Genomic DNA, 27,153 nt, shown 5'->3' on the forward strand with positions numbered 1-27,153 from the left:
GAGGAGGAGCTGCCGGCCGGCTCAGAATGCAGGGAGGGGGGTGGGAGGAGGAAGCTGCTCCGGAGTCCAGCCCGGGACTTTCCTGCAGCCCTCCCAGCCGCTCGCTCTGCTCTGCCGGGGGAGGGGGAAATCTCGGACATTGTGAGTGCTTTACAAATTCCCCCCGGACGCTATTTTTAGCACACAAAAGGAGGACATGTCCGGGTAAATCCGGACGAATGGTAACCCTAGTCTATGAATGAGATTCTATGATGGGATGACCTGGGATTAGCAGGGGACTGGACTGGTGGCCAGGAGGCCCCTTCCAGCCTATGGAACCAGCCTTGGTCTCAGATCCCTTGTGTAATAGGACAGAGCTGGCTGGCATTCCCCGCTGATGTGCCCTTCAGTGCCAGAGAAAGGAAGAATTGGCCCGACAGTCCCAGAATCTGAAGTCTCCAGGCATCTCCAGGGCTGGCAGGAGAGCTCAGGCTTCAGAACCCGTGCAATCCTTGTCCTCTCTGCTGAGGCTTTTCCACATGGAAGAGAATTGGGAGGCTCCCCAGAAGGGAAATGCACGTCTCCTGCAGCCTCATGGAGAGACAGCAATAGGGTAGTTAAAATGGGGAAGGGGCACGTGATCCCCCTCTCCCCCTCCTTGATGGAGGCATTTATGTCACAGACCATTTCCTGTTGCCCCCTCCTATCGTCAAACAGTCTGTGGGCTATGAATTACCTGCCCCTTGACTCTCGATGGTGGACGAGCCTCAGGTTCCCCACTAGGTTCATGACCCCATCTCCCCGAGGAAGTCTAAGGTCTCTCTCCTGTCTGAGGCCAACAGGCGCTGGGGAAAGCGGGAAGAGCACGTTCATCAAACAGCTGCGGATAATCCACGGGGCGGGCTATTCAGAAGAGGATCGCAAAGGCTTTGCCAAGCTGGTGTATCAGAACATCTTCGCCTCCATGCAGGCCATGATCGGAGCCATGGAGACTTTGCAGATCCCTTATGCCCAGCCAGAGAATGTGGTAAGTTCGGAGGGCGGGCGGGCCAGACAGGGAGACCCCTGCCGGCAGTTGCCCCGGATGGGGAGTGGAGGCAGCGGGATGCCCCGAGCCAGATGCGCTCCATGGGTGTAAACCGACATAGCACCATTGCAGATAATGGAGCGGTGCTGATTGACACCAGCTGAGGATCTGAGCCCCACCTGCCTGGAAGGCTGGAGCCTACTAGAATGCAGCAACACCCCCCTCTTTGTCCAGGGAGGAGCCCCGCCAGTCCGCACAGGAGAGCCAAGGGCCATCGGTGCAAAGCAAAGGGAGGTGTCGCAACAGGCCAGCGTATTCCAGAGCTGGTCTGTCCAGAGCTGGAGGTTGAGCGAGCGGCCCCTGTTCGCTCCACGGCAGGAGCAATGGCTCCTTGTCCAGGGAAAAGAGGCACACGCTCCCCCCTCAAGGCTGAGGAGACTAGTAAAGAATTTTCCTGCTTCCTGACTTCGTGTGACCCGGAGCAGGTCGCCCCGTGCCTCAAAAAGAACAGGAGTACTTGTGGCACCTTAGAGACTAACAAATTTATTAGAGCATAAGCTTTCTTTTTGCGGATACAGACTAACATGGCTGCTACTCTGAAACCCGTGCCTCAGTTTCCCTTTTGTGAAATGGTAATAGTAGCACTGCCCTCCCTCCCAGGGGAGTTGCTCAGATCCTACAGTAATGCGGGCTGTGCGTGTGGATGGAAAACCGAGCCCTAGGTTACATGGCTAGGGCTAGACAGTGAATCAGAGGCAGGGCCCTGACTAGAACCCAGGAGTCCTAGCCCCTTGTCTCATGCTCAGTGCACTAGGCCGTGCTCCCTCTCTTCATATAACCCCCAGGCCTGCGCTGTTTGGATTTGTCCTTGCAGGGAGGGGAGAGAATTTTCTTCAGGAAGTTTCCAAGAAGGCAGCTGCTCCTTCTTTATGTAACCCCCCCACCCCCCACCCCCATTTCTCCTGCTTCTAGGAAAACGCCAAGCTGGTCATGGGGGTGAACGCTTCGAAGGTGGCGGCCTTGATCAGGCCGTACGCAAACGCCATTGAAAGCCTATGGAGGGACACGGGGATCCGGACCTGCTACGAGAGACGGCGGGAGTATCACTTACTGGACTCGGCCCCGTAGTGAGTCACCCCTGCAGGCTGTAACGGGCGCGTGAGACCACGGCTGCCCCCTGCTGGGTGGCACGTCAAACAGCTTTCCCAGGGTTTCAATTTGCCTAGCGGTCGAGGTTTCCGGGACGAAAAGGGGTTTGCTGGAAGAGGCGGTGTGACCCGCTGCGTAGGGCACTGGGCTGGGAGTCTGGTGACCTGGGTTATTCTCAGCCTGACCTGCTCTATGACCTTGAGCAAGTTACTTCCCCTCTCTGTGCCTGTCTCCTCTTCCACCTAGCCTGTCTCTTTTAGCCTGTAAGAGTCAGGGCAGAGGCTGCCTCTTATGATGTGTATGTACAGCACCTTGCACAACAGATCTCAGTGTCTGCTGGGCACTCTGGATGCTGCGGTAATACACACAATAAACCCCATTATATTTGAATGGGTATTTTAAATTTTCCTTTAAATATTTAAACACATTTTTGGTTTTGTGCTTGGTCCATGGCCTGAAGTAGCAACGAATCGTGAGTCTCCTGAGTCCAACCAGATGCAGAAACCTCCCAGGTGTCTTCTCTGAACTGACATTCTCTGGGGTTTGCCCATCAGTGATAAATGGCTCCAGGCTGCCGCAAGCTCCACCCAGCCTGTTATGCCTTAATAGGAAGGGGTAACAGTTGTGTGGTTCGAGCACAGGGCTGGGAGTCAGGACTTGGGCGTTCTCTTCCCTGCACTGCCTCTCTTCACGTCTGGCTTAGCTTCCCCTCCCATCTGCAGAACCGGGGACACGATCACTGGCTTACTGTAGGGCTGCGTGTTCTGTAAAGCGCTTTGAGATCCTCTCGGATGAGGTGCCAAAGGGACTGACTTCCTCCTCGTTTCATGGCTGTTTTGCAGTTTTCTGTCCAACCTGGAGCGTATCGCAGAGGACAGTTACATCCCCACAGCTCAGGATGTCCTGAGGAGCCGCATGCCGACGACCGGCATCAGTGCAGTCTGCTTCTCCATGCAGGAGATGATCTTAAGGTGAAGCTACTGTAGAGCAGTTGGAGTGCATGGGATTCCCCACCTTGTCTTTGCTGCTGTTTCTGCCCAGATTCAATACAGGCCACGTCCTCTACATGCGAGTGGAGTGTCATGTAGGCAGCTAGGTTAGGAGCTCCTGGTTCCAATCAGGCTGGGTGGTAACAGAACCTGATACCTGCTGGGCTCTTTGTCCTGGGCTATCTCTAGTCTGCCTTCCTCACAGTCATGTCTCCTACCCCCTCCAGCTTCGGGCAGGTGAATCCCACCCCGGGTGTTGCTGTGTGCTGTGGAATTGCTATCCCCCACCCCACAGCTGGCTGCTTGCCGCTGGTGCTGCACCCGTCTGGGGGCAAAGGGAGTCCTGGAAATGCTGCATACTAGGAGTAAATCCCTCTCAAAGGCAGCTCCACCCGCTAACGCCCCTGTCCTCCCGGCTCCCTGTAGGATTGTGGATGTGGGTGGGCAGAAGTCGGAGCGCAAGAAGTGGATACACTGTTTCGAAAACGTTATTGCCCTGATCTACCTGGCTTCCCTCAGCGAGTACGACCAGTGCCTGGAGGAGAATAGCGAGGAGGTAAGGAGCCCTAAGGAGATGAGCCAGGCCCTTCCCTGCCACAAGACCTGGGTGTATATATCTCACTAGCAAGCAGGTCTGGAGGGGCTCCGCTCTCTACTCAGATGTCTGGCTCCCTCCCTGCATCTGGGCTGCTGTGTTCCTTGTCTGAGTCCTCTCTGACTCACACCGGGTATTCTGGGAGTGAAGGGGGCTGAGGAAGGGGGGCTGATGGGTGTTGTCTTTGTCTCCCACCCCCCGGGTGCAGAATCGGATGAGGGAGAGCCTGGCCCTGTTCAGAACCATCCTGGAACTGCCCTGGTTCCAGAGCGCCTCCGTGATCCTCTTCCTCAACAAAACCGACCTCCTGGAGGACAAGATCACCCACTCGGACCTGGCTGCCTACTTCCCTAGCTTCCCAGGTAACTCCTGCCAAACCCTGCTGCATGAAGACCGATGTTTGGGGGCTTTCCGGAAGCAGAGCCCGTGCCCGCAGAGAGCAGCTCTGGAGCAGATCGCCTCCGCTGTCTGTTATGGAAAGAGCCACAAGCAAACATCTCCCCGGTGCTCCTCCCGCATTCAAGCCATCGCAGAGAATGCTCCCTGCACCATCATGCCATTCTCTGCTTTGTTACTGGGTTATTTGCTTTCTTGGCATGCAGAGAAATGGGGCAGGGCAGGGCGGGGCGGGGCGGGGAATGACCTTGTGTGTATTCTCTGCCCTTGCTCTGGTCCAGAATAGCTTAGGCTCCCACAGGTAACACGTAAACGTCTCTCACTAACTCTGGGGGCGGGGGGGAGGGGGAGGGTTCCCAACCAGGGACGGCTCTGTACGCTCTCGGGGGCACAGGCTGTTTGTTTATTGGCACAGCAACTAGCCCAATGCGATGCTGCTCTTTGCCCGGGGTTGCCCGGCGCTGGCTTAAAATGAATAATCAAGGTTTTGTTGCCATAGACCGAATGGGGAATGCCCCGTCCACAGTCACTCGTGCAGAGAAATGCCGTGATCGCCACTACCGTGACTTCCCGTTCTGCCCGGTGTGACGGAGCCGGCCTGGCTTTCAGTGGCAAAGCCCTGCTGAGGTCTGTTCTTGTTCCACGTCAGGACCCAAGCGAGATGCGGAGGCGGCGAAGAAGTTCATTCTGGAGATGTACGTGGACACCTACAAGCGATGCTCCGCTGTCCACTGCGACGCAGGGCAGAGACCCTCCATGATGGCCTCCAAATCCAGGTGCCTCTACCGCCACTACACCTGTGCCACGGATACGCAGAACATCCGCAAGGTTTTCAAGGACGTCAGGGATGTGGTCTTGGTCGGCTATTTGGACGAGATCAACCTGCTGTGATGGGAAGGGCTCAGGCCAGGTTCGTGCCCGGCAGTAACATATCAGTGCTTGGCGTTGCCAGTTCACAAGGAGACGAATCAGCGGACGTTGGCTGCTGCTGCTCGTAAAACACACGTGGAATGTTCCCTGAGGCTGTGTTTGGACGGGCGCCGGCCTGGTGCTGGGAGCGTGTGAGGGGAACGGTCTCACTTAATGCCGCCTCGGCTCAGAGGTCTGTGAAGCTGCCTTTCTCACGGCGTCCTGCCAGAGTCCCTGCGAGGCTGCCTGCAAAGCGCCATCTCAGGCCTTTCTTAGGGGTCAGTTTTACCCCTTTCTGTGGGAGATGGGCCCAGCACTGAATGGGGATTGGCTCCTATGATGGCGTGTAGCTTCTTCAAGGGCTGTTTTCTCCATCCCTTCGTGCTGGTGGAGGGGCTGCTTCTTGCCGGGACGCTGGGCCCAGCTTTGTTTTTATTGTCAGGGTTTTTTTCATGTGGATTTAGCCCTAGGAATAGGTGCTGGATTGAGAGTCCTGGAGACCAAACTTCCCTGTTGATCCACAGGCCCAGGGTAGCCTTCCCCAGCACTGCCCAGTCAAAGTCCTGCCCCTCTGACCTACGGGGTCACCTTTAAGGATGAGAGGGGAGTTCGACCACCGTGGCTCATTCAGTCGTTGGCCTCCTCTGCTTTCCTGCAGGGCAAATAGGTAGTGACTCCAGCTCAGCGGGAGATGAGAAGGCACAACTGCTGGTTGGACTCTGCCGGGAAGCTGCCGTGTGTGTGTAATCCTTCCAGTTCCCAGGAGTCTCTAGCGTAGCAAGGCATCATGGGGGACGGCACCTCATGTTCTGATGCTCAGAGGAAGGCATGAGCAGTGATGTGAGCGAGTGTCTCTTCTGATGGGAGGACAACCACCTCCCGGAGAAGGAGTGGGAACTTCTCCAGAGGGAGCTGGAGCAGGTGTCTGGTCCCACCGTCCGCAAAACCATCTCCCGAGACAGGAGACCCAGCCTGAGCCTCTGAGCACGGGCATTCAGCCAGAGTGGAGGGGTGAATTGAATAGGGACTGTTGTGAAGGCCAATTTATGAAGCAATCTTTATGGGGTTGGGGGGAAATTATGTTAACCCCCCAATCAATTCTCTTATAGTTGTCTGCAGTTCTCTTCCTTCTGGTATCTGCAAACCACACTACAGCACCTCCTTAAAGATCCTTCTAGTTCAGCGGTTCTCAAATGTTTGTATGGGTGACCTCTTTCAGACAGCAAGCCGCTGAGTGCGACCCCCCCCCCCTTATAAATTCAAACCACATTTTTTTATATTAAACACTATTATAAATGCTAGAGGCAAAGCGGGGTTTGGGGATGGAGGCCGACAGCTCGCGACCCCTGGAGGGGACACAACCCCCAGTTTGAGAACCTCTGTCTAGTTCATATGTTTGCATTGATACGGGCTTTCTGCTGAAATGTGAAATAAAGAGGAGCTGACCTTATCTGACATTTTAATTCCTTTGCATATATTCTGGTACAAACTGTTTATGCCTCTGTCAAGGCTGCTTCCCCACTCTGAACTTTAGGGTACAAATGTAGGGGCCTGCATGAAAACTTGTAAGCTTAACTACCAGCTTAGATCTGGTCCGCTGCCACCACTCCCAAGTGGATTCCCTTCCCTGGGATGCCTTGAGAAACTCTTCACCAATTCCCTGGTGAATACAGATCCAAACCCCTTGGATCTTAAAACAAGGAGAAATGAACCATCCCCCCTCCTTCCTTCCACCAACTCCTGGTGGATCAAGATCCAACCCCCTTGGAGCTAAAAACAAGGAAAAAATCAATCAGGTTCTTAAAAAGAAGACTTTTAATTAAAGAAAAAAAGGTAAAAATCATCTCTGTAAAATCAGTATGGAAAATAACTTTACAGGGTAATCAAACTTAAAGAGCTCAGAGGACCCCCCTCTAGCCTCAGGTTCAAAGTACAGCAAACAGTGATAAACAGTCTAGTAAAAGGTACATTTACAAGTTGAGAAAACAAAGTAAAACTAACACGCCTTGCCTGGCTATTTACTTACAAGTTTGAAATATGAGAGACTTGTTTAGAAAGATGTGGAGAACCTGGATTGATGTCTGGTCCCTCTCAGTCCCAAGAGCGAACGAACTCCCAAACAAAGAGCACAAACAAAAGCCTTTCCCCCCACCAAGATTTGAAAGTATCTTGTCCCCCTATTGGTCCTTTGGGTCAGATGCCAGCCAGGTTACCTGAGCTTCTTAACCCTTTACAGGGAAAAGGATTTTGGAGTCTCTGGCCAGGAGGGATTTTATAGTACTGTACACAGGACAGCTGTTACCCTTCCCTTTATAGTTCTGACAGCCTCTCTGGAGCAGGACTCCTGGGTTTTCTTCCAGACTCTGCCACTGACTTGCTGTGTGACTGTGGGCAAGTCATGTTGCCAGTCTGGGCCTCAGTTTCCCCATTTGCAAAATGATGGGGACATATGATACTTCCCTCCCGCAGAGGAGCAGTTGGTTTTAATGTCTTGCTGGAGTGTAGGTGCTTTTATAAATAACAATTGATGATTGTAGTTAAAAATGTGGTGGCGTAACTCTAACGGTGAGGGCATTTAACCATCGGACCAAACTCCCCAGGGAAGTGGTGGATTCTCCATCCCCAGATGTCTGCAGATCTTCCTGGAAGATATTCTTTAGTCCAACACACGTCTGGCTCAATACAGGGGTAACTGGGTGAAACTCTATGGTGGGGAGGGGTACGCAGGAGTTTAGACTAAATGATCTTCTTATAGTTTGTTCTGGTCTTAAAAATTTATGAATCAGCTCGTTGGTGGATCATGTTGAGATAAATTTATTCTGGTTGTTTCTTAGCGCCCCGACTGTGCCGTGAAGTGATCTGTGATTGAAAAGAGGCCGTGAACTGGGATTCAAGAAACCAGAGTTCTGTTCCTGGTTCTACCTCTGGCCATCTGAGTGAACCTGGGCAAGTTACGGCACCGCCCTATGCCTCAGTTTCCTCGTCTGTACAATGGGGATAATTGTGCATCCCTCCTTTGTAAAGTGCTTTCAAATCTTCTGTTGTAAAGTGCTAGATAAGAGCTGGGGATTCCCAATCAAAGTTCCCAAATGCTAATATAACTTGGGATCAGAAGGTTTGATCCCTGGGCGTATGTCTCCCCCTCTAGTTTTGGAACTTAACTACAGCCTTGCACCACTTACACAGGAAATCAGGAATTGGTTTCATGGCATGTGTTTACTAGATTTTTCCAGTCCCTTTAATGGGGACACCTGGGAGACCATATATTGGGATAACAGGGACAGCTGGAAAATGCCTTTCCATTGCTTTTCCGACTTGGAGTTAAAAGGGCCAGTGCTGTTGAGTCATTTTCAAAAAGGGCCCCACTGACTTTTGGTTCTTGGATTTGGGGAATGGCCATCTGTGGGGACCCCTGGGGCTGGGTAGCTGCTGCTCCCCCGAGAGCCGAGTGACCAGCCTGCTTGAAACCAGGCCCAACGTGTCTTAAGCTGGGCACCCAAAATGAGAAGCCAGTTTGGAAGAACCTTCAGCGAGGGCGCATATGAACCTGGGCGGGGTTTTTTTGTGGTGTGGTCTGTTTGCACTTGCTTGTGCGGAAACCCCGGCTTCTTTTATCAGGGATATTTGGTTAACTGGGTGGGGACAGAGCTGCCCTTGCTCTGAATTCTATACTGTTAGCCTGGCATGGTGATGAGCTGGTCGCCATTGGTCAGGTAATAAGTGAGGCACCGAATCACTGATGCAATGAAAGGTGTTTTGAGGACAGAAAAGGCATATAAGGGCGTCCTGGCTCCATTGACATCAATAGAACCCTGAGCAGATACAAAATTTTTATCTGCATCCAATCTGCAAAAACGGTCCGCGGATGTCTGCAGATTTGCAGGGCTCCAGGCGTCAAGAGGAAAACCCCCATTGAATTTAATAGGGAAGGGGTTTCACCCCGTGTGTGTGGTCCCGAACTCTGCGGGGATGTCTCTCTGACACGGAAGAAGGCTGATCTTGTGGGGAAAGCCCTGGACTGGCACTTGAGCTGGGTTCATTCTCCAGTTGTGTCACGTACTTCCCCTTTCACATTGGACCAGCCCTCTGACATCTGTAACATTCCTTACGTAAGTTCTTAGGGGAAGCTGCAGTCTCTTACCTCTAACTGCTGGCTTCTGCCAGAAGAGGTCCGGTTCCTGGTTTTTCAGCATCGCCGATGTCCTCGCTGCTGAATGAGATCCGGAGATAAAAACAGAAGCCCTGACCCGAAAAACTTACGTTCTGCTTGGGGTTTGGGGAACAGGAGGAGAGACAGATTGTGGGGGAAGGAGGGAGGGGATTAGGGTTTCCCTGAGCCAGGGCTTGTCTACGTGGTTTAGCTAAACTGGCAGAGCTCCCCTAGTGTAGGCTGGTGAAGAGTTTTTCTGCCACTGTAGTAACCCCGCCTCTTTGAACCACATTAGCTGGGTCACCAGCTGCATTTGGCTGTCAATACACACCTCTACCCTGATATAACGCGACCCGATATAACACGAATTCGGATATAACACGGTAAAGCAGCGCTCCGGGGGGGGGGCGGGGCTGCGCACTCCGGTGGATCAAAGCAAGTTCGATACAACGCGGTTTCAGCTATAACGCGGTAAGATTTTTTGGCTCCCGAGGACAGCGTTATAATGGGGTAGGGATGTAGTTACATCTCCACCATTTTGCCAGCCTCGCTGCCCGTTGGCGGTGTCATTCTTTTCATGCTCCTAGCCCATTTACAGCTGCTGGCCAAATTTTGTCGTGTAAACTAAGCCCCAAACTTTCTAGCTGTGAATGAGACTCCGAGCGATTCCCGGGTCTGGAACTAATCGCTTCGTCTCACGTTCTCGGAGCAATGTCCGGAAACCCCCAGGCAATGAGACTCGGACCAGAGAAGGACTCTGAAACGCAGCGGAGAGTTTATTTCTCATGCTCGGGACAATCCGGTAACGCAGCAACAAGGCAGGAATGAAGCAGCGATCAGAGCAGGGGCTACGCGTGGGCACAGGCGTTAATCCTGGCTCGCTGGGGAGGGACACAAGCTCCTGCCAGAATTGGGAGCATCGGCCCAAATTCAGAAATGTGCATGATGGTGGAAGTTAGATTCCCTTATACCCACTGGTCTGGTCCTCTATGCTAATATTCCCCACCCTCCACATATATTGCAACTATCCCTGCAGCTGCTCCACTGGGAGCACTAGTGTAGACAAGCCCCTGGCGCTCATTTAACCTTTGTCATGTAGATCTGCTCAGAGCTGGCTTACGTGGGGGGAGGCCCTATTGTCTCCCATGCCCTGCACCTTGTGGGGTCATTGACACCAGCCCAAAGTGGTAGTCAAGTAATGGCAGGCAGGATGGATGGCTCAGTGGTAAAGTCATGGGCCTAGCATTTGAGAGACTGGGGGTCAAGTCCTTGTTCCAGCTGCGTGACCTTGGGCAAGACTTTTAACCTCTCTGTGCTCAATTCCCCTTCTGTAGAATGGGGATAATAGCACTGCCCCATCTGCCGGGGGGTTGAGAATAAACACAGAGTGAGAGGCACTCGGATGCCATAGTCATGAGGGCCAAAAGTACCTTGGACAGCAGGTGCAGGACAGGGGAGAATCAGGCCCCTGGGATTAAGAATGCTGATGGCCCCGGGCAACCATGTCTCCCTTAGCGCTCCCAATATAGATGCCACAGATGGAATCAGCAATGGCTCATCGAGGCACCTTTCCAGTGGGGTGCAAGCTGCAGCCGTAGCATTGTGTGTAGATGTTTGTACGTCTAGAGGGATTTATTTTTTTGTGACGAGGACAAGGGGGACTCCCCATCGGCACCACTTCTTGTCTTAGCCCTAACTTAGCTAAGCACTCAGCACCCCAGAAAAGGGAGGGGGAAAAAGCCACCAAATACAGCACAAGGAAACGCCCAACTTTCAAAGGCAGCCGATGATGCAGGAGAAGGTTCAGCCTCTTCCTCTCCTGTTTCTTACTGTATGGTTGTCTCAATCCAGGGAAGGTAGGAGGCAATGCGAGTGTAAAAGCCAGGAGGGACTTTGAAATCATAGGAGAAGATTCCTTGTGCTGTCCCTTCGCAGACTAGAGGGCCACCGTCATCCCCCTGAGAAACACAAGGAAGATGTGCACAAACATTCACTATCTATTTTCCATACAAAAAACCACTATATTTAAAAAGAATGGAACGGCTGCAAAGGCTAGGAAATGCCGAACTTAAGATAACCTCTATCACCTTAACTCTGTCCTCTAGCATGTGCACGCTGCAACACAAGCTGACAATTTGGCCCCATTGAAATCAACAGCAAAGCTCCCATTGATTGAAATGGGGTCAAGATTTCACCTCTAGTCAATGACGTGATCATATACCTATCTTCAGTGGACTTGGAGAACAATTGATCACCTCTGAGGCTAGCGAAATCCGCCAGGAAGTGCGGGACCCACTGAGACAAGGTTGGAGCTCTGCCACACTACTTTACTTCAGTCTACATTAAAAAGGTTAATTGTGGCCAGATACTTAGCACAATTAATATTAACAACAAGGGGGAAGGAACACAAGCCAGAAAAGGGAAAGACCGGGTTAAAAACTATTTAGATAAGTTAGATGTATTAAAGTTGGCAGGGCCTGACAAAATTCACGATTGGGTTCTTAAGGAACTAGTTGAAGCAATTATCATTGAGAACTTATGGCAGGTGGGTGAGGTCCCAGAGGACAGGAGAAGAGCAATAGCTCAGTGGTTTGAGCATTGGCCTGCTAAACCCAGGGTTATGAGTTCAATCCTTGAGGGGGCCATTTAGGGATCTGGGGCAAAAATCTGTCTGGGAGACGGGTCCTGCTTTGAGTAGAGGGTTGGACTAGGTGACCTCCTGAGGTCCCTTCCAACCCTCATATTCTATGATAGTACCTCTCTTTAAAAAGGGGAACAAAGAGGACGTGGGGAATTGTAGACCAGTCAGCCTAACTTCGCCACCAGGAAAGACACTAGAACAAACTATTAAACAATTAGTTTGTAAGCAGTTAAATTATAAGTATTAGCCACCATGAATTTGGAAAGAAGAAATCATGTCAAACCAACCAAATTTCCTTCTTTGATGAAGTTACTGGCCTAGTGGATGTGGGGAAGCAGTAGAGGTGAGATCTTGATTTTAGTAAGGCTTTTGACACAGTCCCACGTGATGTTCTTATAAACAAACTAGTATCTAGTGGGGTCTTTCACTATTCAAGAGTTTCAGTAATGACTTGGAGTGGAGAGGATGTTTATAAAATTTGCAGATGACACCAAGCTGGGAGTGCTTGCAACACTTTGGAGAACATTAGAATTCAAAATAATCTTGATAAATTGGAGAACTGGTCTGAAGTCAACACGATTCAACGTAATAAAGACAAAGGACTTCACTTAGGAAGTAGAAATCAACGGCATAACTGCACAATGGGGAATAACTGGCTAGGCGGCAGTACTGCTGAAAGGGAGATGGGGTTTATGGTGGATCACAAATTGAATATGAGCCAGCAATGTGTTGCAGTTGCAAAAAAAGCAACTATTATTCTGGGGTATATTAACAGGAGTATTATATGTAAGACATGGGAGATAAGCGTCCCGGTCTACTTGGCAGATGAGGTCTCAGCTGGAGTGCTGTGTCCAGTTGTGGGTGCCACACGTTAGGACAGACGTGGACAAATTGGAGAGTCAAGAGGAGAGCAACAAAAGTGTTAAAAGGTTTAGAAAATTTGATCTATGAGGAAAGGTTGAAACAGCTGGGCATGGTTAGTCTTGGGAAATGAAGACTGGGGCGGGGGGGAGGGGAACATAAGTCAACAAATATGTTGATGGTTGTTATACAGAGGATGGTGATCAATTGTTCTCTAAGTCCACTGAAGATAGGACAAGAAGTAATGGGCTTATTACTGCAACACATGAGATTTAGATTCTATATTAGGAAAAACTTTGCACTCTAAGGATGGCTAAGTACTGGAACAGATTGCAAAGGGAGGCTGTGGAATCCCTGGCACTGGGGGTGTTTAAGAACAGGTGGGACAAACACCTGTTGGGAATGGTCTGCATTTACTTGGTCCTGCCTCAGTGCAGGGGGCTAGATAGATGATCTCTCGAGGTCCTTCCAGCCCTGCTTTTCTGTGATTCCCCCTGCCTTGCCCCTGGGGTCGTCTTTGCTTCCACCTGTGCAAAGCGGGTACCCATAGGAACAGGAGTGTCTTTGGCCCACTCGGTACAAGTGCAAGTGACCCCATGAGGGTCAAGTCCAGGGGGAACCAGGCTCAGGATACAACACTGGCCTGGCGACAAGTTTCTGGAGCGGCTTTTCAGCTAACGTCAGCAGGGCCAGGAAGAAACGGAGAGGGACCTACGGAAGAAGAGGTTACAGAGACACAGAGGAGGAGAACAGAAGTTGGTAGGAGAGACAAAATAACCAAGACAAAGGGACAGGCACCTGTCCTGGCCAGAATGTTGTTTTAAACTAGCGATAGTAACCCAGATAATTTACAGAGCAAGATCTCCCAAGGTTAGGCGACCACCCTCTGGTAGCCCTCTGGCCTGCCTCCTCTGCCATCCTCCCCTAGACGCGACTGCTACTTACCTGGCTGCAGTCCTTGACCCACTGTTTGCTCGCTGCACAGATTATGCCGTTAGTTATCCCGGGGTTCAAAGAGCGGCATTCCTTTGGTGGCCGGATGATGACGTTGGTCTCAAAGAGCTTGTCGGTGGTTTTTCCCTGGTCGATAAAACCCCACCCAGCGGTGCTGCACTGGCTCCGTGGGGCGACGTTTCTGTTGGCCTTGGGCAGGTCAATGACACGGACGTATTTGTTTAGTGTGGCTTTCCCCTTCAGCTGGGGTGGGGGAGATCCAGAAATGTGTTCATGTTTTTAAATATCGCCCAACAAAGGCTCGGTCACCTGCATGTTTCTAAGGGAGCCATTCTACCTCAGCTGCCCCTCCTTTCTCCATCGCATCAAACCCAACTACTTTCCAGGCCCCTCCTGGCCTGTTCCCACCCAACGCCCTGTCCTCGCTCACGCCGTCAAGAGCTTGACTCCCGCCTCCGACCACCCATGAGACCAGCCTCCATCACCCATTTGTTATGCTCTCACATAAGCCCCTTTGTGTTCTCTCCCCTGCTGCCCCTCTCGCGTGGGAGGAGCTCCCCATAAACATCCCCAAAGCCACCTCGCTCCCCTTCCAACACCTCCTCAAACTCTCCTTTGGCATGATGCTGACACAAACCTTGACAATCAGTAGGCAGCAGCTGTGACCAGTGTCCAGCGTGCTGACCGATTAAATACCGTCTCCTTTGTTTCCTTGTACTCCCCCGTCCATCTGTCTCTTGTTTAGACAAAGCTCTTTGGGGCAGGGCCCATCTTTTTGTTCTGTTTTTGTACTGGGCTTAGTGCAACTGGGTCGTGTCTTGGGCCGCTAGGTACTACCACAATACAAATCTTCATCCAAGTCATGCTCTGCAGGGCGGGGTCTGTGCCCTCCGTCCCAACATCAGAACCCAGATGATGGACCTACACTGGCACCCCTGATCTAAACTCTGGGGAAAGGGCAGAGCCAGCTCTGCACATTGTGTCTTCAGCTACCCTTCGGCATAAATTACCCCTGACCATGGCCAAGCGCCAAAACTCACATGGTGCCCAGAGGTATGAACCTGGAAGTGAATATTAGCCCAAGAAATCGGTTACCTTCAGCAAAAGGATGTCATTGACTCTAGGACGTTCTTTGTAGGCGGGGTGCGGGTGATAGCTTTGAACCGCAAACGTTTGCTGGGAGTTCTCGTGCCTGTGGATATTGTGAGCTCCTAAGGTGACTGTCAGGTTCCTGAAATTGGCGAAAGCAATCACTCGCTTTTCCTTTTATTTATTCATAGAATCTCAGGGTTGGAAGGGACCTCAGGAGGTCATCTAGTCCAACCCCCTGCTCAAAGCAGGACCCATCCCCAGACAGATTTTTACCCCAGTTCCCTAAATGGCCCCCTCAAGGATTGAGCTCACAACCCTGGGTTTAGCAGGCCAATGCTCAAACCACTCTGGCCTGCTCTGTAACCATGTGGTAGCTGGTCCTGACACCCACCTGCTAGCTGCCAAGAAAAGATGCTACAGCCGTAAGGCAAAGAAAACCTATTACCCAGCCTAGCGATTTATAGAGAATGAACATCTGTGAGCTGATTGCCCTTAAAGTGAGCATGTGTTCCCCTTACACTGCCAGAGTAACCAGTGGGTCCTGAATGCACTTGAGAATCGGGCCTGTGTCTGGGAGTTTGGGGAACTTTGGGCCTCAGGACTCCTGGGTTCTATTCCTGACTCTGCTGCTGATTCACTGTGTGGCTTTGGACACATCACAGCCCTTCTGTGCCTCAGTTTCCCTGGCTGTAACGTGAGAGTTAAGAAGCAACAGAGGGTCCTGTGGCACCTTTAAGACTTGCATCTGAAGAAGTGAGGTTCTTACCCACGAAAGCTTATGCTCCCAATACTTCTGTTAGTCTCAAAGGTGCCATAGGACCCTCTGTTGCTTTTTACAGATTCAGACTAACACAGCTACCCCTCTGATACATGAGAGTTAAGGGTATTCATCTGAGGGTTAATTAGCATTTGTAAAACCCTGGCCTGCTGATGTAATGAAACCGTGCTGTGTTTGTCCGCAGCAATAGAGGCGGGTCATCGAGTGGGGTCTGTTTCCACTGGAGTCCCGCAGGGATCGGTTCTTGGCCCCAGCCAGCATAAAACAATCACTGATAAAGTTTGCAGACGACACACGAATTGGGGGAGTTGTAAAGGACCAGGAGGGACAGGTGGCTGATTCAGAGCGATCTAGGTTGGCTGGTAAACTGGGTGCAAGCAGCCAATGTGGTTTTTAATATGGCTAAATGTAAATGTGTCCATCTGGGAGCAAAGACTGTCGGCCATACTTCCAGGATGGGGGAGCGCTATTCTGGGAAGCAGGGACTCTGAAAAAGACTACGTTGGGGAGTGCGGATAATCACCTGAGCACGAGCTGCCAGTGAATCTGTGCCCAGAAGGGCTAATGCAACCAACCGTAGGCTGCATAAACAGGGGATTCTCGAGTAGGGAGTACAGGGTGTGATACATCATGGCCGGAGGGCAGCAGGAGAGTGATTGATGGGAGATACGTAAGCCCCAGGATGATGAGAGCCTTACTCCCTGTAGAGGGAAGATAAGCTGCTACAGTTTAATTAGCGCACCTGAAGCCAATTAAGCCAATTAGAGCACCTGAAACCAGTCACCTGATAAAAATGCCCTGCTTCAATCATCCAGTGGGAGGACTTGAAGTGGAGTGGTTTGGAGAAGTGCTGTGGCGGGGCCAGAAGACCAAGACCCTAGGTAAAGGGAAACCCGGCTTGTACAAAGCAGAGGGCCTCCACAGACACAAAGGGTTGGGGGAAACCTTGCCCAAGCAGGGAGAGGGCAGGAAGCCCCACAAGCTGAAGGGCCGGAGAGGGAAGTAGCCCGGGGAAGGAATCGCTAGTTCAAGTGGTTTGCTGCTATCCCTAGGGCCCCTGGGCTGGGACCCGGAGTAGGGGGCGGGCCCGGGTCCCTCCCTCTTCACTCCCCTTCTCTGGGATACTAGTGGGACAGTTAATACTCCAGATCAGGGGTGAGAAATGGCTCCCTGAACACCCCCACAAGAAGAGAAAGCGCGGGACCCATCATAGTAGTGCCGGCAATTTGCCACACGGGGTTATTTTACCTCTGAATTTGGCACTGGTGCGGCCGCTGCTGGAATCCTGTATTCAGTTCTTGTGCCCAGAATGGCAGAAGGGTGTTGATAAATTGGAGAGGGTTCAGAGAAGAGCCACGGGAATGATTAAAGGATTGGAAAACCTGCCTGAGAGTGATCGACTCAAGGAGCTCCATCTATTTAGCTTGACCCAGAGAAGGTTAAGGGGTGTGTTGATCACAGTTTTTCAGTGCATACACAGGGAACAAATATTTAATAATGGGTTCTTCAGTCTAGCAGGGAAAGGACCAACACAATCCAGTGGCTGGAAGGTGAAGCTAGACACATTCAGACTGGAAACAAGGAATCATTTTTTCACAGTGAGAGTAATTAACCACTGGAACAATTTACCTAGTGTGGGGGTGGGGGTGGATTCTCCTTCACAGACAACTTTTAAATCTACTTCAAACAGATCTGTTCTAGGGATTATTTTGGGGGCAGTTCTTGGGCCTGTGCCATACAGGAGCTCAGACTAGATGATCACAGTGGTCCCTTCTGGCCTTAGGAGCTATGAATCAATAGTTATAAATACTTTAATAATTCTGGAGTTAAGCACTAGAAAGCGTTTTCAGATAAAAGCAGATGAAAAGGCAAATTCTTCCTTGGTCTGGTGATCTCCCACCGGAGAGAATCTCCCTGCCACTCCCAGCTCTGTAAGTCAAAGTGGGACCCCCCTCTCCCCCGCAGGTGCACTCTGCTCCTAATGTGATGGGATTAGAGGAGGGCAGAGATGGGTGACAAGCTTTTGAAGGATGATGCTCTACAGTAGAGCTGAGCAAAATGTTTCGGACAGAAGGTTTCTGATTGGTTTGGTTTTGCGTTTTCTTCCCCCCCCCCCAAACAAGGTTGATTTGGTGACAATGAAAGATTTTTGCGAATTTGCGTCCATTTCAGTGAATTGTTTTGGCCAACAAAAGTCTGAAAAAGTCAGTGTTCTTCAGTTCGAAAATGTTAAAACACTTTTTTTTTTTTTAAATTTTGGGGGGAAGGTCAAAATGACGTTTAGAGCTTTCTTTCACTTTTATCACAATATGCAAACACCTGAAAATACCTCTCAACATCAAAATGTTTTGTTTGACACCCCTCCCCTTTTTTTTTTGAGTCACTGAAATTTTCTTTCAAAAAATAATTCAGATTGACCCGAAATGATTTTTGTCAATGTTTTTGGAATGGCCAATGAACCAAAAAATCCGTTCTGTGGTTCTAGATACAAGGTGGGGGAGGTAATATCTTTTATTGGTGAAGAGACTCTAAAGCTTGTCTCTCTCGCCAACAGACGTCAGTCCAATAAAAGATATTTCCTCCCCCACCTTGTCTGTCTAATACCCTGGGTCCACTACAGCTACCCCACCAGTGCATAGATTATTTGGTTCATCTGCTGTACATGTGAGGTTTAAACCTGAGAGAGGTATTTATTATTTGTTCTGTGGGAGTGCCTGGCATTGATCAGGAGCCCCTTGCGTCAGGTGCTGTACAAATACCGAACAAAATCTTACCCCGTGCAGTGAGCAGCCGTCATCACCCAGCCTGGGTCCACCAGAAATCCCCCGCAGAAATCCAAGGTGGTCCTCTTCAGATAGGCCATGTAGGGTCTGGAGTGGGGCTTGGCTTCATGCCCCCCCACAATCTCACTCCATGAAGCTCCTGAAAGAGAGACGCTCCTGATGATGTGATTGGTCTGTTCTCGCCTCACCTGGTGCATGGACCCCAGGTGGTCGTCCAACCCCCTGGCTTTCTCTACTAACCAGCATGGGCGGAAGTGGGGGACAGCAGAGCGAGCAGGATTAAGAGGCTGCAGGCCTGTCTCATCTTGGAGTTCTCCGCTTCGCCAATCCCCTTCCAGCCTGGGCTGCAGTTAGGGTCTCCGGCAGCTCCCTGACTGGTTTTATAAGCTGAGACCCGTGAGATTCAGCACCTAGAAAACCACAGGGTTTGGGCTCATCTGACTAATCAACGTAGAATCAGTTTGCTCATGCACAGCCCTGGAGCACTAGCTACAAAGTGCATCTCTCAGCAGCATGGTTATTGTGGTCAGGGTAAAGCTCCCTCCGTACGGAGCCAGCACAAGCCTGGTGTCTCAGTCAGATCCCACCCAGGACCTCTTCTGAAGGCTAAAGTGGCACCCTCTGCACGGGGCATTTTAGCTTTGAGTTGTAGGTTCCTGGGGGAGGAATCAATTTCATGGAAAATAATTCTTTGCCGCCCTCATGTAGCAATTTCCTCCAAGTGGTGCCAGATCACAGTTCAGGGCGGCTGCACCTGGACTCCCCCTCTGGGCTCCAGGCAGGGCACCCATGCTCAGGTCTTCGCCTCTCTTGGGTGGGAGACACGTGTCTCTCTCGCCCTTCTGACCAGGGTATTTCCAGGTTGCACCGCTCCCTGCCTTCACCGTGTTATTTCAGGCAAAAGGCAGGTTATCTAAGCAGACCTGCTATGTTTCTGCCCTCAAGGCCAGTCAGGTCACCACCTTGACACCCTGTCATTGCTACAGCTAGAAGTCACCAGCTAGGCCTTTCTAAGCAAGCCGAGTTTATTCTTCAGATGAAAGTACTGCAGGGAAAACACACCCAAACCCATAAATGAACCTACCATGCATGACTGGAGATTCCCCCTGCCCCCGCCCCCAACATTGGCTCTGGCAGAAGCCATCCTCCCAAACCCCACCCCCGCCCCGGGGGCTTTCTGTGGTTTCAAGTTCATTAAATCCTTTGCTCAGAATGACAACCCACTCAGTAGGCCAAAGTCCTTCCAGTCGTTCCCTTAGGACTGGGGCCCTCCGGGCACCAGGCGTCCTGTCCATTTAAGGACAAAGCCCTGGCTGGGATGATTTAGTTGGGGACTGGTCCTGCTTTGAGCAGGGGGTAGGATAGATAACCTCCTGAGGTCCCTTCCAACCTGAGATTCTATGATTCTATGATTTGCTGGATCAGGATGGAGGCCCTGAGTCAGTTTAAACTCAGGTTATTTATCCCAACCTCTTTTCTCTATCTGCTAGTCTCCAGATCCATCTTGAGCCTTTGAAGAGACCAGGAATCGGTGTCAGCCGACAATGGGTCCCCTCCCCAGGGGGATGCTCCCCAGGGCTGGTAACCAGAGGAATTCTATCAGCATACCCCTCCTCCAAGAGGTGGTCCATACAATCTCACAATCACACAGGAACAATTGCATTTTTAATACAGTGGACAGCTCAAGGAGCTCCGTCTGTTTAATTTAACGAAGAGAAGGTTAAGGGTGACTTGATCCCACTCTATAAGTATGGAAATCAGAGCAAATATTTAATAATGGGCTCTTGAGTCTAGCAGAGAAAAGTATAACTCGATCCAATGGCTGGAAGTTGAAGCTAGACACATTCAGCCCGGAAATAAGATGCACATTTTTAATGATGAGAGTAATTAATCATGGGAACAATTTAATTCAGTATGGTGCGTCCAGGATATTGCAGGAAATTGCTGTCTGTCACAGCCAGCTCTTGTGATTTGATCCTGAGTCTTGCAATATTTAGGATTGTTCTTAAAGCCCCAGCTTCTGGAGTCACATGATTATGTGAAAATCTCAGCTCTTGGGGGGTGTGGGAGGGGAGTAAGTTTCTAGCCCTTATTGTTGGGGAGAAAAAATGGAAAATGTGACAAGAGTGTGATCTAAAGTCTCAAAATCCAGGAGGCCAAGAACCTAAAATGTATTAATTAAAAAACAACAACAAATACATGATTTTTAATTCAGTCTTGTGAATATTTTTTGGAGCCTGGCTTATCATTTCTGATGTTTGGCTGTTGTTTGTCAGTGTAACTTATTTGCCTTACATGGAAAAAAAACAGAAAGACAATCCTGAATGATTTCCTTACCAGCATTGTTCCCCACTACATTTGTTATAGCATCTCAAACCATCCACGCGGCATCTTTGCTGGGGGGTTTAAAATCTTAAAAGCAACTTTCCCTGCTCCCCTTCAAAGCTTTCCTTACCAAACCTTCCTCCCTTATCAACCTACTTCCCTTAGGGTTCTGGAGACAGAGGGAGTTAGATCCCCAGCTGGCGTAAGTCAGCTTAGTGCTACTGAAGCCAATCGACTGATCTACACCATCTGATCTTGCTTGATGATTTGCTGCTGATTGTGATGGAGGATGGGCGATGTGGGCGGAGCCTGAGAGTCTTAAACATTGGGGTTTGGAGATAAAGTTATCAGCGATGGTTGTGATAAAGTTGTCACGTCTACATGTTGATAGCATCCTTTCCACGTTCACAGATTTTTTTTCCCTGATGTCTCGTTGTTTTTGCTGATACAGACTAACACAGCTACCCCTCTGAAATCTGCCATTTAGACTGTTATCAGAAGCCATGTGCCTTCTCTCCACTTGTATGTTTGACTGATAGCTTTAAACCCAGTTAGGAAGGGATGAGTTTCTCTCTGTGGCACATGAGTGCCTCTAACTCCCATGTGGTAAATAGTGAGGTGCTCAGATGGGGAGGGGGGTAACGGGGTCCAGATCACACCCCAAGTTCCTAGTCCACTGTCTTGTCTCTAACAGAACCAGCTGCTTCAGAATAAAGTGTAAGAAACCCAGTTATTAGATAAATTACCCCAGGGAAGCTTCTTCCTATCCCCCCTGATTAGTGTTGGGCTAGAAACTTTTTTATGAAATGGAAGCTGAGAAAGGAAAACCCCAGGACGTCATGATTGGCAATGAAATCACGCAAGTTGGTAACGCTGGACGTGCTCAGTACTGGCCTGACTCTGCTCCGACAGTGGGAGTTTTCCTCCTCTCGAGATTTTTCTAGCAGCGATCAGTGACAAACCCAGGACCACAAGAAAAACACAAGGAGGCAGCGGGCAGCATGTGAGAGGGTCTGTGTCTAAACTGAACGGCAAAGCTAATCCGGTGGGTTACACATTCCCAGCAATAAGGACCACGAACACCTACAGACCGTGCCCCTCCCACTTGCAGAGTTCCGAATAGACAGGACATATTAATGGCTGGGCAGTCCGAAATCAGAAAACCACATGGGTCTTTTTCAGTTCTCCTGGGGCCCTTCCCTCCGTGGCCTGGGAAGTCGAAAGAGGGCTGCTCTCCTCTGGGCCCAGTTGCTCATTTATACCCGTGCAACCCTCTGAAATCAAAGGGCCTGCCCCGTTGCAACTGGGAGCCGAATTTGGCCCCTTGTGTTTATCTGGAGAATGATCAGAAACCCACTGAAACAAGCCGTGGTGAAGCAGGAGAACGAGACACTGTGAAATGCAGATTGGCGTTTATTTTTCAAGCTTGTTACGTGCCCGGCATCGCAGCGAGCGACAGGGAAGGAATGGAGCAGTGACCGGGGTGAAGGGGGGTGTGAGAACACAGGGTTGGGGAGTCTCCCCCCTTAGAGGGACTGGCCAGGACTCAGATTCCTGCGGCTGCATTCTTTGCTCTGCTTCTGCTCTGACAATGTGGCACCAGCTGAAATTGCCAGGGGGAGAAACTCCCTTGTAAACCCAAGCGAAACCCAACCTCAGCCTGGGACTGAGCCGGGGAAACAAACCAGGGAACGCCCAGGAGGGAGCGAGCATGGGTCAGAGCCTTCCCCTCCAGGTGATCCAAAACCACCTCCGTGGGCCGATTTCAACCCATGTCAGTGCCCCCTGCTCTAGAATGATCCCTGACTCTGCTCTGATGGTCTTAGCACCATCCCAGAGATTGTGGGCAGCTGTGCCCGATTCAAGTCAACAGGGGCAGAAGGAATCCTGAAGCCCCTCAGAACAGCAAAGCTGCTGCTTCTTCAGGGGACCAGGCAAGAGAATATTAACTCAGGGGGCTGAAAACTCGACATTCCTCTCCTGAGCCAACAGAACCCAGGTGACACGGGAACTGCTGGGCCTGCAGGCGTTCAGATCTGCAGTAACAAGGCCATAGAGGCATCTAGAGAGAGTCTTGTCCCCTGTGGTTTCAGACAACACCCCGAAGGGAGAAAAAGCCGGAGGATGCAGCATAAGGGAAAGCAGCACGGGTCTCCAAGGCAGAAGATGCTAGAGGAGAAGCTGGAGCATCTCCCTCTCCGGTCCTCTAGCCCATGATCTTTTTGATCCACGGAAGGTAGTTAGCAATGCGGGTGTAGACAGCAGGAGGGGCGCTGTAGCCAAAGGAGACAATTCCCTGCACCACCCCATTGCAGACCAGAGGCCCCCCGGAATCTCCCTGCCAAACAGAGAAGAGGAGAGACTTCAGAGGCCCTCCAGATATGGGGCCAACTTAATCCCTAGCGTAACTTGAATGACTTCCATGCACTTACCCCAGGGGTCAACCTGTTCAGTTGACTGTTCTGCACAAACCCAATGGGGTCGCCCCATGTCCCAGGCACTGCAATTACTGGGTGTGACTGCAGCTCATGACTGATGTTCCCGAGCGAGCATTACTGGAGCAGTGAAGCTGGAGCAGCGTCGGATGTACGAACCCATCCAGAACCCTGGGTAAGCACTCCCAGGTCTGGCCCATGCTGTGGTACCCGCGTCAGCTACATTAAAGCCAGCTCGGCTACATGTACATCGGTGGTGATCGCCCCCTGTGCCCGCGGCAGAGACACACGGTCCGAAGAGGTCTGCCCTAGAGCTGGGCTAATAATGGAGTTTTCATCTCGTGCCAGTTCCAAACAGCAGCAAGGAAAAAAAGGGTCTCGGCGAAATGAAACATTTCCTTGGGGCGTGGAGCGTTTTCAAGGGGAGGGAGGTTTCCAAAGGGAGAGGTGTTTCGAATCGAAAAATCAGAACGTTCTGTTTGGAAAAGGTCAAACCAACGTGTTTCAATTTGGTTCAGCTATGGGGGTGGGGGGGGAGGGAGGGAGTTGGGGTTTTTTCACCGAAACCATTGGGTGAATTGAACACAACTTGGTGCAATGTTTTGGTTGACCTAAATCTGCATGTTTTTGCCAAAAAAAAAAGGGGGGGGAGGGGTTGAAATTTTTTGCCCAGGTCTCGTGTAGATGGGACTTACTAAGGAATCCATCGGTGCTGGGCCGTGTGCTTCCACAGATCTCCGGGCTCAGCAGCAAACCCTCCTTCAGGAGCTGAATGCAGGCCTTGTGTCAGCCTGGGTAGCAAGAAACCACACGGGGGAAACCCTTATGGGAGACACATGAGCTGGCAGGAGATTTGCATCCATGAGCGTCCCTCCTCTTAGAGTGGAACCTAAGTAGCTTGCCCTGGGAGTCCCAGCCCTGGTGCTTACACGTCCCCATTCCACCTGTTGGCCGGCGTTCCCAGTACTGACCTGGCTGGAGTCCTTGAGCTGGTGGAAGCTGCCGGCGCAGAGCATGCCGTCGTTGAGGTTGGGGTAGAGGTTGAGGCATTTCCTGCGGCTGTAGATGGTGATGTTGGTCTCAAAGAGCTTGTCGGTGATCCTCTCTTTGTCAATGAGGCCCCATCCCGCGATGCTGCACTTGGTGTCGGTGGGGACGTCGCTGCTGGTCTTGGGCAGGGGGATGACCTGGACGTATTTAGTCAGCTTGGCCTTCGCTGTCAGCTGGGTGGGAGGAAGAGGAGGAGTATTAATCCCCAAGCAGCAGTCAATGGCATCTGGAGGCAGGGGGCCCGCGGTGAGAATGGCTCAGGAAGATGTCCAGTGGCCCTACCTGGCCAGGTGATGGGAGAGACTCAACAACCTACAGCAACGGGCCCTGAGCACTTACACTGAGCAACCTAGGGGACAGGAGGAGGCAATACTGGAGAACATGCAGCTTGCAGGGGATGTGGGACAGTGCGGCTGACACTGGGGGATCTATTCCGAGTGTCCCTGACCCCCAGGGAACTCCAGGAAGGTTGAGGCTGCAGGATCTGCCCAGGGTTTCCTTTCTCTGGCTGGACCATCTCAAAATAATAAAGCCCAGTTTGCAAAGTGAGCTTTGACTTCTCCCCACAGCACAAGGTGTAAAATTCTCTCTCTGTTCTCAGCCACCCGCACTTAGCCCCTCACCCCCCATAGCAGCTGTCGGGGGGACCTCCCCTGCTGCAGACAAGTCACTTACCTTTAGCAGCAGGATGTCATTCGTTATGAAGATGCTGTTGTATTCAGGGTGTTTGTAGTATGTCTCAACCCCCAGCACCTGCTGCGACTCCTCTGGCTCATGGATGTTGTGAGCTCCCAGGATCACGGTGATATCCCTGAAACCGGGAGGAGACAGCGTGGGTCACTTTCCCTGACACAGCCCCTCTCCCCTTCCCCGAGGAATGGGGGCGAGGGTGCAGAGACAGCTGGCTTCACATGGACTGCAGACGACTCCTGCTTTAAAAGGTATTCCGTCAACCAGCGTGAGAAGGACAAACCCAGCGACAGTACCTACCCCATGCAGTGAGCGGCGGTCATCACCCAGTCCGGGGCCACCAGAAACCCCCCGCAGCTGAAACCACCCGACATCTTCAGGGCTGCCATGTAGGGCCTGGAGTGGGGCTTGGCTTCATGCCCCCCGACAATCTGACTCCGCAAAGCACCTGAAAAAGACAGTCTCCTGAATAGGAGGAGAAGGAATGGCTCCTTCCTCACCTGGTGCATGGACCCCGGAGAGTCACCCTCACCCATGGCTTCCTCTACTCACCAGCATGGGCCGAGGGGTAGGACAACAGGGAGAGCAGTAGCAAGAGACACTGGGGCCGCTCCATCTCTAAGTTCACAGCTCCTCGGATCCTCTTCCAGGCTCGGCACCAACCGGAGCCTCCTGCTGCCCTGTGGCTGGTTTTATAGCCTCAGACCAACGAAACTCGGAAACCAGGAAACCACATGTGCTGGGCTGATCTAAATGATCCGGGCACAATCAGATCCTTCTGCGTCTATCTGCTACCGCCTCTCCACTTGCCTCTGGTCACTTGCTTCAGATGCTCGGAAGCTGGCCCGAATTGACAGCTTCTGGGGGCGTGCAGGACAATGCATCTCTTGTTCACAGCAGGACCTGTGGGAGAGTAGTCGCTGTGTTAACAGGCCCTGCTTAAAACAAACACAAACATTCCAGAAAGCACCTTCCCAGTGTGACTTGCAGTCTATATGATTTTATAAAAATATGCTAATGAGTGAATATAATGTAACTGGAATATGCTTCATGCAAAAGGTCTCTTGTAAGGTATCATTACAAAGCTTATAATCTACTGAGTGTGGTCATCCTTTGTCTATAAATGTATCCCTCTTGTATCTAAAACTAGAAATATGAACTATAACTCTGAGGGCCTATTGTAATTATGCAAAGTGTGGGCCATTAATGGTGGTTTGGAATCTTGATGGCTCCCATCAACCAGGACAATTGACTGTGGATGACTCTGTTTGCAGGCAGACCTTCCTGTGAGTCAGGCTGGGAGGAATGAAGGCTTGGGGTCTTACAGTGACATGTGATCATGTCACCTGAACTGGAATCCATCTTTAACCTGGTGCTTTTGCAGTGAGGAGGGGTAGGAACCCAGAGGGACAAAGGATTCCTGCCTTATGCAAACGATATATAAGGGGGTGGAACAGAACAAAAGGGGCGGCCATCATGAGGAATCCCCTAGCTACCACCTGAGCTGGAACAAGAGCTGTACCGGGGAAAGGATTGGGCCCAGACTAGGAAGGCGTCCCGTCTGTGAAAGAAACATCTCTGAGGGTGAGATCTTATCTGTATTCAGTTGTATTACTGTATTAGACTTAGATTTGCGTGTTTTATTTTATCTTACTTGGTAATTTACTTTGTTCTGTCTGTTACTATCTGGAACCACTTAAATCCTACTTTCTGTATTTAATAAAATCACTTTTTACTTATTAATTAATCCAGAGTGTGTATTAATACCTGGGGGGAGGCAAACAGCTGTGCATATCTCTCTATCAGTGTTATAGAGGGCGAACAATCTATGAGTTTACCCTGTATACGCTTTATATAGAGTAAAACGGATTTATTTGGGTTTAGACACCATTGGGAGTTGGGCATCTGAGTGTGAAAGGCAGGAACACTTCTGTGAGCTGCTTTCAGTTAAGCCTACAGCTGTGAGGGGACGTGATTCAGACCTGGGTCTGGGTTTGCAGCAGGCTAGCGGGTCTGGCTCAAACCAGGCAGGGCACTGAAGTCCCAAGCTGCCAGGGCAGGAAGGCAGGGGCAGGAGTAGTCTTGGCATATCAGTTGACAGCTCCCAAGAAGGGGTTCTGTGATCCAACCCGTCATACCACGGATCTCAGAGCTAATGCCCCAACATGCACTGTGCTCGTGATAAACGCCCCCCCATACATCATGGGGTTTGCCTGTGGGGCATGGAAAGCATGGTGTGCGACAAGAAAGACAACGTTTGCAAACTGCCCAGTGATTGGGTGCAGGCGTAACTCCCCCCAGTGTCACGTGGTGCCTGATCCACTGGCGATATGAGTTTGTTCCAGTCCCA

At 51.0% G+C, this 27,153-nt stretch overlaps 3 protein-coding genes across 5 annotated transcripts in view; 1 reads left to right on the forward strand and 2 right to left on the reverse strand.

Moving 5' to 3' along the window:
* The window catches only part of LOC117869019 (guanine nucleotide-binding protein subunit alpha-11), a 36,635-nt gene extending 30,160 nt beyond the window's left edge, over positions 1-6,475 (forward strand). Inside the window, exons 2-7 of one of the 2 annotated variants that reach the window (XM_034755480.1) lie at positions 822-1,006; positions 1,979-2,133; positions 2,998-3,126; positions 3,571-3,700; positions 3,948-4,101; positions 4,785-6,475. In XM_034755480.1, the coding sequence (XP_034611371.1) occupies positions 822-1,006; positions 1,979-2,133; positions 2,998-3,126; positions 3,571-3,700; positions 3,948-4,101; positions 4,785-5,026 (995 nt within the window). In that variant the 3' untranslated portion in view covers positions 5,027-6,475. The remainder of the gene's footprint in view (positions 1-821; positions 1,007-1,978; positions 2,134-2,997; positions 3,127-3,570; positions 3,701-3,947; positions 4,102-4,784) is intronic. The other variant, XM_034755479.1, reaches the window with a different exon arrangement.
* A 3,488-nt stretch (positions 6,476-9,963) lies between these two features.
* LOC117869107 (granzyme G-like) lies at positions 9,964-18,774 on the reverse strand. Of its 2 annotated transcripts, none has more exons than XM_034755615.1 (5): positions 18,544-18,774; positions 18,295-18,442; positions 14,746-14,881; positions 13,642-13,839; positions 9,964-11,152 (listed from the first exon to the last, which is right to left on the reverse strand). In XM_034755615.1, exons 1-5 carry the CDS (start codon positions 18,605-18,607, stop codon positions 11,021-11,023), a joined length of 678 nt encoding a protein of 225 aa, XP_034611506.1. In that variant the 5' UTR covers positions 18,608-18,774; the 3' UTR covers positions 9,964-11,020. The 2 variants fall into 2 exon arrangements, with proteins under 2 accessions (XP_034611506.1, XP_034611504.1); XM_034755613.1 differs by having other exon boundaries at positions 13,642-13,893; positions 18,544-18,770.
* A 3,249-nt stretch (positions 18,775-22,023) lies between these two features.
* On the reverse strand, positions 22,024-25,557 carry LOC117868777 (duodenase-1-like). Its single transcript, XM_034754997.1, has 5 exons — positions 25,356-25,557; positions 25,104-25,251; positions 24,789-24,924; positions 24,035-24,286; positions 22,024-22,966 (listed from the first exon to the last, which is right to left on the reverse strand). The coding sequence occupies exons 1-5, from the start codon at positions 25,417-25,419 to the stop codon at positions 22,835-22,837; spliced, it is 732 nt and encodes a 243-aa protein (XP_034610888.1). The 5' UTR covers positions 25,420-25,557; the 3' UTR covers positions 22,024-22,834.
* Between the last annotated feature and the right edge of the window lie 1,596 nt (positions 25,558-27,153).

Source organism: Trachemys scripta, chromosome 22 (assembly GCF_013100865.1).
Source record: "Trachemys scripta elegans isolate TJP31775 chromosome 22, CAS_Tse_1.0, whole genome shotgun sequence".
NCBI classification, from domain to species: Eukaryota; Metazoa; Chordata; order Testudines; family Emydidae; genus Trachemys; species Trachemys scripta.

Excerpts from the sequence above, each read along its gene's own strand:
- LOC117868777 (XM_034754997.1), bottom strand. The coding sequence starts at position 25,419 with ATGGAGCGGCCCCAGTGTCTCTTGCTACTGCTCTCCCTGTTGTCCTAC. Across the intron at positions 24,925-25,103 it reads ACCGCCGCTCACTGCATGGG|GGATATCACCGTGATCCTGG; the intron begins GTAGGTACTGTC and ends TCCCGGTTTCAG. Across the intron at positions 22,967-24,034 it reads AGCTCAAGGACTCCAGCCAG|GGAGATTCCGGGGGGCCTCT; the intron begins GTCAGTACTGGG and ends TCTGTTTGGCAG.
- LOC117869107 (XM_034755613.1), bottom strand. The coding sequence starts at position 18,607 with ATGAGACAGGCCTGCAGCCTCTTAATCCTGCTCGCTCTGCTGTCCCCC. Across the intron at positions 14,882-18,294 it reads ACGGCTGCTCACTGCACGGG|GAACCTGACAGTCACCTTAG; the intron begins GTAAGATTTTGT and ends CGCCAATTTCAG. Across the intron at positions 11,153-13,641 it reads GGGTCAAGGACTGCAGCCAG|GGGGATGACGGTGGCCCTCT; the intron begins GTAAGTAGCAGT and ends TGTGTTTCTCAG.